A 12,749-nucleotide genomic window follows, 5' to 3' on the forward strand; every position below is an offset into this window, starting at 1 on the left:
AACAACAACAACAACAAAGCATCTGTGTCTTCCGATGGTCTTAGGGGATGTCTGTGAAAGGGTCTTTTGACACCCAGACCCACAGAATCACTGTTATAAGAGACAAGGTCTCTCATTGAAAGAGCGCTCACCATTTGGGTTACACCGCCTAGCCAGAGAGTCCCCAGGACCTGCTGGTTTCTGCTCCCAAGTATTAGGGTTACAAACATGTGATGCCGTGCCCAGTTTTTACATGGGTTCTCAGGATCCCAACTCAGGTCCTCATGCTTGGGAAGCAAACACTGAGTCATCCCCTGTGGCCTACTCCCCCTCCCCCACTTTGAGACAGGGTCTCACATAGACCCAGCAAGCCTTGGGCCCTCTTGGTAGTTAAGGCTATTCTTGAACTCCTGACTCCACTTCCTGAGAACTGGGATTATGGCATTCACTACATAGCTCAGGTAACCCAGAAAGGGACCATGGACATCAAGAAGCAAGACTTCACTGTGACTTCCTATCTGTCTTGTTACCTTTGTTGACCTTCCCAAGCCTCCCTGGAAGTCCCTTTCCCCATCAACCAGCAGGAAGACCAAGATGCCCAGACTCTGAACCACCGAGAAGGCCAGGTTGGATTTAGAGGGTTACCCCAAAGGCTCATGTGTTGAAGGCCTGGTCTCTAATGCAAAAGTGTTCTAGTGGGGTTTTAGGGAAGTAATTGGATCAGGAAGGCTCTAACCATTATCAGTGGATTATTCATTGATAGGTTTATAATCTGGAGGGCTCCTGGGATGGGGTAGGAGTGCCATGGCACATTCCCTTGGAAGCTATCCCTTGTCCCTGTGCGTGTATGGCCTGCCTGTGTGTATTCTCCCCCACCCCACTCATGACCACCCTTTCTGGTTAACATAAAGCAAGGCAGCTTTCTCTGTCATGCCCTTCTGTCGTGATACTTCTGCCTTGTCATAGGCATAAAAGCAACAGAGTCAGACCACCGTGGATGGAAACCTCCAAAACCACGAACCAAAACAACCCTTCCCCTTTTAAGGTGACCTCACAGACATTTTATCAGAGCACACCAGGCCTCTAGAGCATTTCGTCTAAACCCATTACAGGTGGGAAGTGGGAAGCCTCAGGGAAGCCTCAGCATCCTGGGTCCAGCTATACCTTCCGGATAATGCAGCCAGATCTTTGTATTAGGCTAAGGAACCTGGCCATTTGACCCTGACTCCCCTCGGTGGCCTCATAGAACCCTTCTGGTTTCAAAAATGTCCCAACATTGGGCTGGGGACATGGTTCAGTGAGAATGCTTCCCACGTAACCATGGAGACCTGAGTTCAGATCCCCAACACCATATAAAGAGTTAGGATCAGCAGTGCATGTTCCTAAGCTCAGCACTTGCAGAGGCAGAGGCTAGCAGGTGTGTGGAGCTTGAAGGCCAGCAAGCCAAGGTGAATCTGTGCTCTAGGTGCAGTGAGACTCAGCATCAACACACACACACACACACACACACACACACACATGCAAGCATGCACTCACGCACGCACGCACACACAATAGCCCAACACTTTCCCAACTATCCCTAGTCAAACCATCTGACCTAAAATAGGAGACCTAAATACCCAACTGACCCTTCTCCACACTTAGAATAAGGGCCCAACTGCTGAGCCTAGCCCTCTAGGCCCCTGGAACAGTCGGGGCCTGCTTTCTGTACTCTGATTACCCTGTGGCCCAGACATCAACACCCCATTCCACTGCCTCAGTGACTTGGGCTTGGGGTAATTAAGCAGGAATCTCCATCTTCCTCATGGCCACTCCGGCCTTCTATCCCTTGAACCACACCCTTGGCCTGTCTAGTCCTGTAAACACGCCAGATCGGGCTGAGCGAGTTTCAGGGCTAGGCCAATCAAGGCAGGGTTCATGGGCTCTGAAGGGGCGCGAAAGAGACAAAAACACAGGACTAGTGACAGGAGAGGCTGCCAGTCCCTCTCTTCTAGGCCTTGCTCCTTCTCCCGAGGATGCCCCAGGCCAGCTCTGACCTGAATTCCTTTGTTTGAAGCTACAGCACTAACCGTCAAAGTCTGAGTGGTGGTGGTGGGGGTCGTCAGAAGGTCGCAGCAGGGTCTGGCTGTGCTGGCTGTGGCAGGCTCCAGAGCCTGAGGGTGTGGCTGCAGGGCTTGAGGTGTGCCCTGCTAGCTGAGAGCCTCTGCCTCACTCGCTCCTCTAGCCTTCTCTAGTTCTGAAGGGAACCTTAGGACAAACGAGGAACAACCACACAGGCCAAGTCCACCCAAGAGCCCGTCAGCCTATAAGGAAATATTGGGTCTTGCTACAGGGGAGAAAATAGACGTCACTGTCCCTAGAAGGATGGATGCTAACTAGCCATCATTTCAACCTGTCCCCAGCCAGCCCCGAATACACTCAAAGAATACTGGGAGGAAGAGCTCCCAAGAGCTAGGGAGGCACAGATGGTTCCTGGGGCACGGAACTGCCCCTCTTAGAACTCTGGTGGGCTCAGGGCACGTCCATGTGGCATTAGGAGGAAACTTTCTACCAGAGGGACAGGGACCACTAGGTTACCTGACACCACACTGCCTCTGAAGCTGAGCACACACTTACGTCCAGTACCGGCCTGCAGCAGACAACACTGGACCAGTCACTGCTCTGGCACAGGCTCCATCTTCAGAGCAGACCAGTGGTTTCCTCCGACATCCGAGGCTCTGCACAGGTGATGCCCTCAGCTCCAGTCTCAGCTCCCCGAACCCACTAGTCCAAGGGCATGGCTTGCTGCTCCCATCCCACTGGGCAGTATACACTGTATTTCCCATGTGTCCTTTTCAGAAACGCCCTCGATCAGAACTGGTGGCTGACAGTATGAATTTTGGGACCCAGACCCCATTTAATGGGTAGCCTGTTACTTGACATAAAACTCTCTGGGCTTCAGTATCTCTTTTTGTGGAGTCAAGGGGGAGTTGAGAAGGGTCTCACTGTGTAGAACAAGTTGGCCTCGAACTCACAGAGAGCTGCCTGCCTCTGTCTCACGGGCAGGGATTAAAAGAGTGTGTCACCAAACTTAGCCTCAACTATCTCTTTATAATAGTCTGTTCAGTGGCAGCCACACCATCCAGCATTGCAAAGGGCAGGATGACTGGGGCTCTGCTCAGCCCAAATTCCTGCATTATAGGACAACATCCTCATCCCTGTCTATGAGTGAAAGCAAGAGGCATCCCATGGTTCAGTGCAGAGTTGGGGCTTCCAGGGTAGTTTCCGGTTTGCTGCCTTAGGCCTCAAAGGCCTAAGATGTGATCCCCAGGGAAGAAGAGCTCCAAGTAGTGGGGAGAGGGATCACAGTTCAATACTGGGTGAGACCTCAGTCAGAGCTACCTCCACCTTCAGGGACAGACAGGAAGAAATAGGGTTGGATAGGTCTGGACAAGATAGCTTCTCAACCCAAAAATTCTCCTACAGCATTAAGAGGAGAGAGTGTAATGTCAGGCCATAAGTGGCTTTGAACTATGTTATAAGAAGTATAGGCTACAGGATGAAGCTGGAAGATGGCAACTCTTCCAGGGAGCTTTCCAGGAAGCAACTGAGCATAGTGGTGTAGTGCCTGGGTGTCCAGTCCAGTCTCTGGCCCCTTACCTAGAGCAGTACTAAGAGGAGTGGACCTAATTGGTCCCCATAACACCCTTCAATACTTAGCCATTTTCCTTGTCCTGTGACTATGGAAACTGAGAATTTCCAGCCATGGTCCCCATAGTAACTGACCCTGTTTCCATGGGGATCCCACACTTCCCCATCAGCTCCTCAGTTGTCATAACAACCCCAAGGATACCAGCCTTTCCCCCCAACCCCAGGTTCTATGCTAATTTTTCTATCACTAATGTTCCTCCTTCTTCAATAGCCTTAGCAACGAAAGCAGGAAGGAAGAAACTCTAGGTGCCCCTCAGGTGTGAAAAGGACCAAGAGCTGGGTACATTTGCCCATTTAAGAATGTAAATAAGAACCAAGCAGTGGTGCGCGCCTTTAATTCCAGCACTAGGGAGGCAGAGGCAGGTGGATCTCTTAGTTGAAGGCCAGCCTGGTCTACTGAGCAAGTTCCAGAACAGCCAGAGCAGTTACACAGAGAAATCCTGTCTCAGGAAACAAAACAAAACAAACAAACCACAAGGAAAAGAAAGTAAATGAGAGAACTGGGACTCTTAGTCAGTAAAGTGCCTGCTGCACAAGCAGGAGTTTCATTCTCCAGCACCCACAAAAGCCAGGGTGCGCATCTACAACCTCAGCTCTGGGAAGGGAAGGGGTGGGGTGTGGACAGACTGATCCCTTAAGCTCGCTGGCCAGTTTAGTTTAATCAATTAAGTGGAGGTCTGAGAAGACGGCTTAGCAGGTAAAGGCTCCTATCACCAAGGCTGACAACCCGAGTTCAATCCCTGGGACCAACATGGTAGGCCTCCTTCTGGATGTTGTCCTCTGACCTTCATGCGTACACTGTGGCAAACGTGCGCTTTCTCACACAAATTTAAACATTTTTGAGATGTGCTTTTAGAAACTAGATACAGTACCGAGGAGGCAGAGACAGGCAGACATCTGAGCTCAAGGGCAGCCTGGCAAACATAATCACTTCCAGACCATCAGGGGCTACATAGTGAGACCCCGTCTAAACAAATAAGTAAGGTGGAGGGACTGGAGAGAACACTGGCTGCTCTTCCAGAAGACCTGGATTCAATTCCTAGCGCCCACATGGTGACTCAGAACTGTCTGTGATTCCATTTCCAGGGGATCTAATGCCCTCTACTGGCCTCTGTGGACACCAGCCATACATATAACACACAGACATGCATGCAGGCAAAACACCTATACACATAAAATAAAAGTATATGAATCTTTTTAAAAATTAGTTGGAGAACGATTGAGGAAGACACATGATATCTTTCTTTGGCCTCCACATGTACACACACAAACACACGCACATGAGAGGTAAACTGAGGTCCAGGAAATAGGATCCAGCTAAGGCTTTAGAGGAACAGAGAGGCCTGGTCAAGTTCTCATGAGGCAGGAAGGATCATGGGACAAGATAAGAGACCAGAGAGAAAAGTGAGCAAAACTAAGAACTTCTACTCTGACATCACCTCTGAATCCTTCCACAATGGCATAATTGGCCATAAATCCCTGTCCTGCCACACTCTGTGACCCTCAGCTCCGCCATCAGTGGGTGGGGGGCTAGTGAGCCTTGCTGCTGCCTGCAAAGGGGCTGCTCATTTACATGCTATTTTGCATTAACTTTTACATGTTTCTCAAGTGCCCGCTCCAGGTACTGTCCCGGTCTCCTGTTCTCCCGTGTTTCTCCCGTTTCTTCCTTGAGGACACGATACTAGCTGAGCTCCACCATTCACCATGGTGGCCCTGCCCTGCTCTGTGCTTCTGACAACTTGCTGCTTCTCCTTCAGACAGGGCCTCACTTTGTAGACCAGGCTGGCCTGGAACTCACAAGAGATCTGCCTACCTCTGCCTTCCAAGCATTGGGGGGTGGGGCGGCAGACAGACAGGCAGACAGACATGCCACGCCACCATGCCTGGGTGAAAGCTTGCTTCTCGTACTTTCCATTGCTCATTCCTGTTGTTCCTGGCCTTCAGCCCTCAGAATCCCACCTCTGCCTGCTCTGGGATAGCTTGCTGATTGGTCACTGCCCTGGGCATTAACTTCTCCTGCAGTTATCGGGATAACACCCAGGGAACACTTACTGAATGTTCGGTTACGGGAGCCGTGGAGTGGCAAGCACGGTGAAGATTTAAGATAGGCTCCCAGCAGAGGAAGCCACAGGTGCTGTCCCAGGTAAAGATCCACCTTAGGCTTCCTGACCCCAGGCTAAAGCTCTGGTGGCTAAAGGAACCCTTCTGATGATCTTGCCTTGATTCCCCCAAGAGAACCCTGAGGAACTCCAACTAAGTAATATCCAGGGGCACATTGATACCGCCCCTCCCCCACATCTCCTCCCAAAGCCCACTAAGAGAACAGAGTCCATTTAGGTGAGAGAAGGCATGTCTATCCATGCAATCTAGGGTCTTTTAGGGGAAAGGAAGGACAGGAATGGGGCGACTTCCCTGTCCTCACCCAGACCCACAACTGGGGAAACAGGTTTCCCAACAGATGGTAGGCAGTTCTTGCGGAAGGGAGGGGCCACCTGTGCTGCTGGCTGGCCGGCTGGTGACCGACAAAAGGGGTCTCTTTGCTTTCCTTTTGAGACAAGTCTCAAAAGTCTGTAGCCCAGGAAGGGCCTCAGACTTTCGGCAATCCTCCTGCCTCCAACCTCACTCATACTGCGATCGAATGCATACGCCATCACACTTGGCACTGAGAGTCTCTTAACACCCATTGGCTCCATCCTTGCCTTACACACCCAGGACACAAACACAATGGGTCCCTAGTAGCACTATCTCTCCTTCGGAACCCAGCACCGAGGGGTGGGACAGTGTTGTGGGAGCAGGCAGGAAGGCTGCACTGGGAGGCTGCCTGGCTTCCTCTCCCCAGCCAGCCTGGCCCCACCCAACTCTCCTGGTTTTGCTCTCACATCCTGGATTTATTAGTTGGCTTGGTCCCAGGCTGCCCCCTGCCTGTCCAGGCTTCCAAGACTATAAGCAGCCAGCTCGTATAACACACCTAGGCCCTACTCTAAGAGGCCATCTGGGAGGAGGTGCCAGGCCAGCGGAGTACTAATAATATCTCATCACCATACAGAGTTCAGCCTGACAACTATGAAAGGGATCAGTCTGAGGATGCTGTCCCAGGACATCTCCAGCAGCCTACCACTCAGCCTGAAAAACCAGTGACATCTCTTCACCAGCTCATCCCCCTTGAAGATGGAGATGCAGAGGAGGCAGGCTTTTCTGACCTATACCAGCCACACTGGCTCCCTCTCCACAAAGTCCAGGTGGCCTGAGGGCAAGATTGTGTTGATTTTACAGACAGGTAAGTAGAGGCTTAGAGGTGCAATGAGCTTGGGCTGGGTTACCCTAGGTGGGGCTCTACAGGTCACCAGCCCACCACTAAAGAAGCTGTGGCTCCTAAGACTCAGACCATACCGTTCCTAAGAGACGTAGACCATCAGTCAGCCTCCTCAGAGGGCCAGGGTTCAGGCTGAACTCTCCCCATATCCCTGCTCCGGGTGACAAGCTGTTCAGGGACAGACAATGGACCATTGTGTCCAGGGCACACCTGAGCTAGGCACCTAGTGCCAAGCAGGTGCAAGGAAGGAGGCGTGACCCCGGGATCACTCCCTGCTTCCAGTGCAGAAGGAAAGTGGAGCTTCTGTGCGTGACAGTCACATAGAGTTTGAATCGCAGGAGTCACAGAGCTCCCGGGAGCTCCTGTCAGACATCCTTCCTGGCCTCACTCCCGACGACCCTGTCCCACTGCAGAATGGAAGTAGACTAAGGTTGCCTCAAGTACAGCAAGAGCTCCGCACGGCACTAAGTACTTCTCTGGAAGAGTCTGAGGCGACTAAACTCTGATCTACAGTAAGGAGTGGCACCTGCCGGGTCCCCCAACCTATGTGACATTCTACCCTTGATCACCTATCGCAAATGCGCCCCTCAGGCGAAACAGCCTACATGCAGAGTCCCTTTTTTCCCAGGTCTCAGTTTACCGAGTTGTGAAAGGGGCGAAGAGTGACTGGTCAGGGTAACCTGAGGCTGCGCGGTGTCGCTGGGGGACTTGCAGTACAGTGCGTCCCCGCGAACGGTGCCCCTGGCACAAATACCCGAGGCAGCCCGCCGGCCTGGGGCACGCACGTGTGTGCGGGGCTGGAGTCCCGCGTGCGCGCGCCTATCTGCGGCCGGGGAGGAGGTGGGGGGGTGGCGGCGCCGGACACAGGTGCAGCAGGCACCGCGCGCGGGGATCTGGGGGCCTCGCGGACCAGGGGCGGGACGGGCTCACCTGCGCGTAGTACAGCAGCCACAACTCGTAGAGCCGCTCCGAGGCGGCCATGGCCTGACCCGGCTCTGGCCCTGCTGCGCGCCACCTGTCGCCGCCTCCTCCGAGCCGCCCGCCGGTTGCCCCGGGCCAGGCCCATGGGCGGGAGGGCGTCACTCCGGGGCGGAGCGGCTGTGTACTGCTGGGGGAAGTCCGCGGCTCCCGACCCTGTCGCACTCAGTCACCAAAGTCTACACGCCCCTCCTCCTCCCGGCCTGCCGGCCACCGCCTGGCTTCCTACACTTTGCTGTCTGTCGCGGCGGCCGCCACCGCCCCGCCTCTCCCAGGACTGTGCAAAGGGCGGGGTGTCATGCTGGGGGAGGAGCCTGAGGTCAGAGCAGCCCGGGAGGTCGCGCAGAGCCACGCCCCTGGCAGGAGCATTGCCAGCCTCCCCGGGATAGGGGGCGGGGAAGGGCTTCCTGAGTTATCCATCCTGGTGTGTATAATCTATCAGGCTTGGAATTATCGCTATTCCAGGAAGGGACTGCGGTTTGCGCGGGGATGACTAGGGTCCTTCAACAAATACTAATAATAACCTCGTCCATGAGGACCACTTGCGGCGCTGACTACGTGCAAGGTTCTGTCCCAAGAGCTGTATGAAAAACGAGTGCCACCCTTAGTTCCTGCCTAGTGCTGGGCTGGATGGAAAGAAGCATCAGGCAAAGGCAGGACACCCACCTGCAGAGGAGTGGCGTCCTTCCATTGGACAGACAGCTCCTTAACCAAGTTTATGATCTGTCCCACTCCTTCTAGGAATCCCTCCTCCCAGGGCCCAGTACTCGCTCGTCACATTTTCTGTTTTCGTTTGTTTGTCTGTTTGTTTGTTCCTTTGACCTGAGGGAGAATGCCTCAGGGGTGTCTCGTGCCTATTCTAGTGAATGGAAAAAACTGAGGCCCATCCGGGTGGAAGGAGGATCAGGGGCAGCAGGAACAAAGGACCTAGGCCTGGCTGAATCTTTGCTGGGGCACTGTCACCTCCGCCGGGTCCCTTTCCTTGTGCCCAGACTGCTTGTGAAGTGAGGGAGCACCTGGTGTTGGATAGGAATAAGGTTCTTTGTTAGGAGTCGGGGAAAGTTTGTTGGGTTTCCTATTGGTCCTAGGAACTGGTCAGCCTGGCATGTCCTAGATCGCGGGTGGACAAGAGAAAGCTGACTTTGTCCTTATTCCTGTCCTGTTTTGTACTCTTGGAGCGGATGACCCTTACGTTCTAGACTTATTCTTTTGTCCCACGCATCCTAGTCTGACTTGACATTTCCTAAGCACAGACAGCCACTCCCTTTCCTACTGTGAGGGAAAGGTCCTAGACTGAGCCAGGTTAACTTAGACAGTGAGGTTAGGGGGCTGTGGCATTTAAAGGGAGCTGGGAGGGAAGCGCCTTCACCTAGGGACCAACTTTATAGTACACACTCCAGGCAGGGAGCAACGTTGCTAATGGGCTGGCCTTCTCCTAGGAAGAGGAGCAGGGGAAGGAAGCGGGTGCGTGCATCTGTGACTGTCAGCCACAAACTCTTCAGAAACTGGTAGGAAGGAGTAAGTTTTGTGGCTCTTACTTGGCCCTGGTTGACGTTTGCGTTTTTGCAGAGACGGGAGCCTGACCCTGAGTATGCTGCTGCCCCAGAACGGGATGAAAGGCCATGCAGCCAGGCCTCGAACTGCGCAGGTCTGGAGCAGAGTGCGGACAGACAGGCTTAGGAGCAACTCATTAGGCGAGTCCGAGGTGCCACTGGCTGCTGTCTCTGGAGGAGAGAGACTGACCTCAGAGTGGGAAGGAGAGTGGCCACGGAGGGTTTCTGGTGTCTGGTGGTGGTGTTTTACGACGATTTCCTTACGTAACCCAGACTGAACTTGAGCCCATAATTTTGTTACCTCAGCCTCTTAAGTACTGGAATTATAAACGTACACCACCACACCCGACCCAGGGAATGCTTCTCGAGGCATTCGCTCCTTGAAGAATCAGCACAAGTGGATAAGGATGGCTAAGCATTCCAAGAGGGCGACCAGGAGAGGCGGGTGGTGGTGAGGCAAAAGCAGAGCAATCGACTCACTCTAATCTCTGCCTCTCAGGTCTGATTCTACTTGCTTTCTCACTGATTAGGGTTGGGAAAATCGAACTTAAGGAGCCTTTCCTCCACCCGGCCGGCTCGCTCGCTGCACAGGTTGCTCCAGAGCAAAGGGCGTGGCCTCCTGTAGCAACTCAGCATTGATTGGTTTTCAGGGCTTCCGTCTCTCCATTCTCGCCCTTGGATTGGCCATCAAGCATTCTTCTGCTCACTGGGCCTGCGCGAAGCGGAGAGAAAAGGCGGGGCCCCGGGTAAGATGGCGGCTACTGCCGCCGGTGTGGGCCGCCTCGAGGAGGAGGCGCTGCGGCGGAAAGAACGGCTGAAGGCCCTCCGGGAGAAAACCGGGCGCAAGGTGAGGGACGTGGAGTGGGAGGTGCGGGCATGGAGGCCAGTGTTCTGCGTCAGAGCGGGAGGGCGAAGGCCGAGGGAAACACTTGTCGAGACGCGCGTGCGCGCGCGAGCAGAGCATGCGCGATAGGGCGGCGCTGGGATCTGCTGTTGAGATAGGCTTGTCTCTTCAGCCCAGGGGCGGACCTCGCGCGTGCGCTTTGGCCAGTGGTCCTCGCGCGACTGCCAAGATGTGGCGTCCGTGCTGCTGTTGCAAGCACAGCTTTCAGTTTTTACATGTTTTGGGCTTCTTTGTTTGTTTTTGTTTTTTACGTTTTTGGTGGGTCCCCCCCGGGCCGGCCTCCTGGCACCTGCCTATCAGGGCTCCTTTGGGTAGGAGGATGAGTGACTGCTGCGGTTGTGGAGCCTGCAAAAGTCCAAACGATGTCTGGGTGGCCTGCAGGGCAAGAAGGCTCCCTTTTCTTTCCCAGCTTGGCTCTGAAGCACTTGCCTTTCCTTAGCCACGGAGATGGCCTGGATTCATCTCCATTTGATGGTCTTTCCAAAGCAATGAAGAGGAACTCTAAAATTCACTACCCGTGTGCACACTTTGGCTGTGTCACTCGACACTGAAACTTGGGACAAAACAGGGTTTCTCTGTGGCTTTGGAGCCTGTCCTGGAACTAGCTCTGTAGACCAGGATGGTCTCGAACTCCCAGAGATCCGCCTGCCTCTGCCTCCCTAGTGCTGGGATTAAAGGCGTGCGCCACCACCGCCCGGCATTGTCCATGTTTCTGAGCCTGTTTTCTTCCACGTCTCCAGTGGGGGAGTGTCACATTCATTTTTTTTGTGGGCTATTTTGAAATCTAGTAGGAAAAAATCAGTAATGAACGAGCTTAAGGGGCTGGAAGTTGTTGGCTCTGTTGTTATATAGGCAAAAAACGGTGTCCATCATTCAACAAAATAAAACATCTGCCACAGGTAGGGAAGGTCAGAGACTCCACTTCCGATTTCATCAAAGACCAGACCGGGCGGTGGTGGCGCACGCCTTTAATCTCAGCACTCAGGGGGCAGAGGCAGGCGGATCTCTGTGAGTTCGAGACCAGCCTGGTCTACAGAGCTAGTTCCAGGACAGGCTCCAAAACCACAGAGAAACCCTGTCTCGAAAAACCAAAAAAAAAAAAAAAATCCAAACCCAGGTTGGTCAGTCTTGGCTGGCCTTTGTTTTCCTCCCAGAGTAGCTGTGTACTCTGCCTTGTATCTCTGTGAGAAAGCGAAAGGGGAAGTAGTTGGGAGTGAAAGCTGGCCACATGGGCTTCTGTGTTGGCAGTGTGTAAGAGCCATCACATAATTGTCCTCCAGCTCCAGACCTCGGGGATCTCCGGCTTGACTCGAATTCTCATCTGTCTCTCTGCCTTACTCTTGAGGCGGGGTCTCCTCTAACCGGAAACTTGTGGGGTTTTTGTTGGTTTTGGGGTAGGTTGGCAGACAACGAGACTCCTGTCTGCCCGTCCGCAGTGCAAGGATTATGGGCAAGCGCGGCAAGTGCAAGCCCCTTCTCAGCCTGCCATGGGGGTGCTTGGATTTGTACCCGGTCCTCATGGGTTCGTAGCAAGCTCTCTTAACCACTGAGCCTGCTCACCAGTCCCAGCAACGAGATACATAGAGGTAGTGTTTCCTTGTTGCTGGGTTTTTGAGGTGGATTTTCTGTGTTGTCCAGGCTAACCTTGAACTCAGGATTCTCCTACTTTATTCTCTCCTGAGGAGCTAGTATTACAGGCAGGTGGCACCTTGTCCAGCTTTACATTATTTTAAATTGTGTAGCCTTGTAGATTTTTGTTGTTGTTTTGTTTGTTTGCTTTGTGTTCTCCCTCCCTCCCTCCCTCCCTCCCTCCCTCCCTCCAGGGTTTCTCTGTGTAACCCTGGCTGTCTGGGAACTCTGTAGACCAGGCTTACCTCAAACTCAGAGATCTGCCAGCCTCTGCTTCCCATGTGCCAGGATTAAAGGCGTGTGCCACCACACCCGGCCTGCAGCAAGTTTTAAAATTAGTTTAAGTGGTGTAACTTAGTTTCTTTTCAAGATTGTTTTGGTCATTAAAGTTGGCTTATTGTTTTGGTCATTAAAGTTGGCTTAAGATTCTGTATGATGCTAGGGATGGTGGTGTGTAGTTGTTAACTGATCAACTGAGAGCCTCAGGCAGGAGGGCTGCTACCTGGTAAAGCCAGCTTTGGATACACAGCGAGAGGAACCCTTTCTCAAAAGAACCAAATAAGGAAGACTATCTGAATTCTGTAATGAATTTCCCTGGTTTTGTGAAGAGCATCTGTAAAGAGATTTCATAGGGATTGCCTTGAATCTGTAAATCATTTGGGACGTTATCATTTAAATATGTTAAATTTATTAGTCCATGACT

The 12,749-nt window shown here is 53.0% G+C and overlaps 2 protein-coding genes across 3 annotated transcripts in view; one reads left to right on the forward strand and one right to left on the reverse strand.

The window, feature by feature from the left end:
- The window catches only part of Nbeal2 (neurobeachin like 2), a 29,649-nt gene extending 21,459 nt beyond the window's left edge, over positions 1–8,190 (reverse strand). For both annotated transcript variants that reach the window (XM_026779319.1, XM_026779318.1), the window contains exon 1: positions 7,913–8,190. In XM_026779319.1, the coding sequence (XP_026635120.1) occupies positions 7,913–7,963 (51 nt within the window). In that variant the 5' untranslated portion in view covers positions 7,964–8,190. The remainder of the gene's footprint in view (positions 1–7,912) is intronic.
- Positions 8,191–10,218: 2,028 nt separating this feature from the next.
- The window catches only part of Ccdc12 (coiled-coil domain containing 12), a 53,155-nt gene continuing 50,624 nt past the window's right edge, over positions 10,219–12,749 (forward strand). The window contains exon 1 of the mRNA XM_026778948.1: positions 10,219–10,360. Coding sequence (XP_026634749.1) covers positions 10,265–10,360 — 96 coding nt within the window. The 5' untranslated portion in view covers positions 10,219–10,264. The remainder of the gene's footprint in view (positions 10,361–12,749) is intronic.

The sequence above is a fragment of the Microtus ochrogaster genome, chromosome 5, assembly GCF_000317375.1.
Source record: "Microtus ochrogaster isolate Prairie Vole_2 chromosome 5, MicOch1.0, whole genome shotgun sequence".
NCBI lineage: Eukaryota > Metazoa > Chordata > Mammalia > Rodentia > Cricetidae > Microtus > Microtus ochrogaster.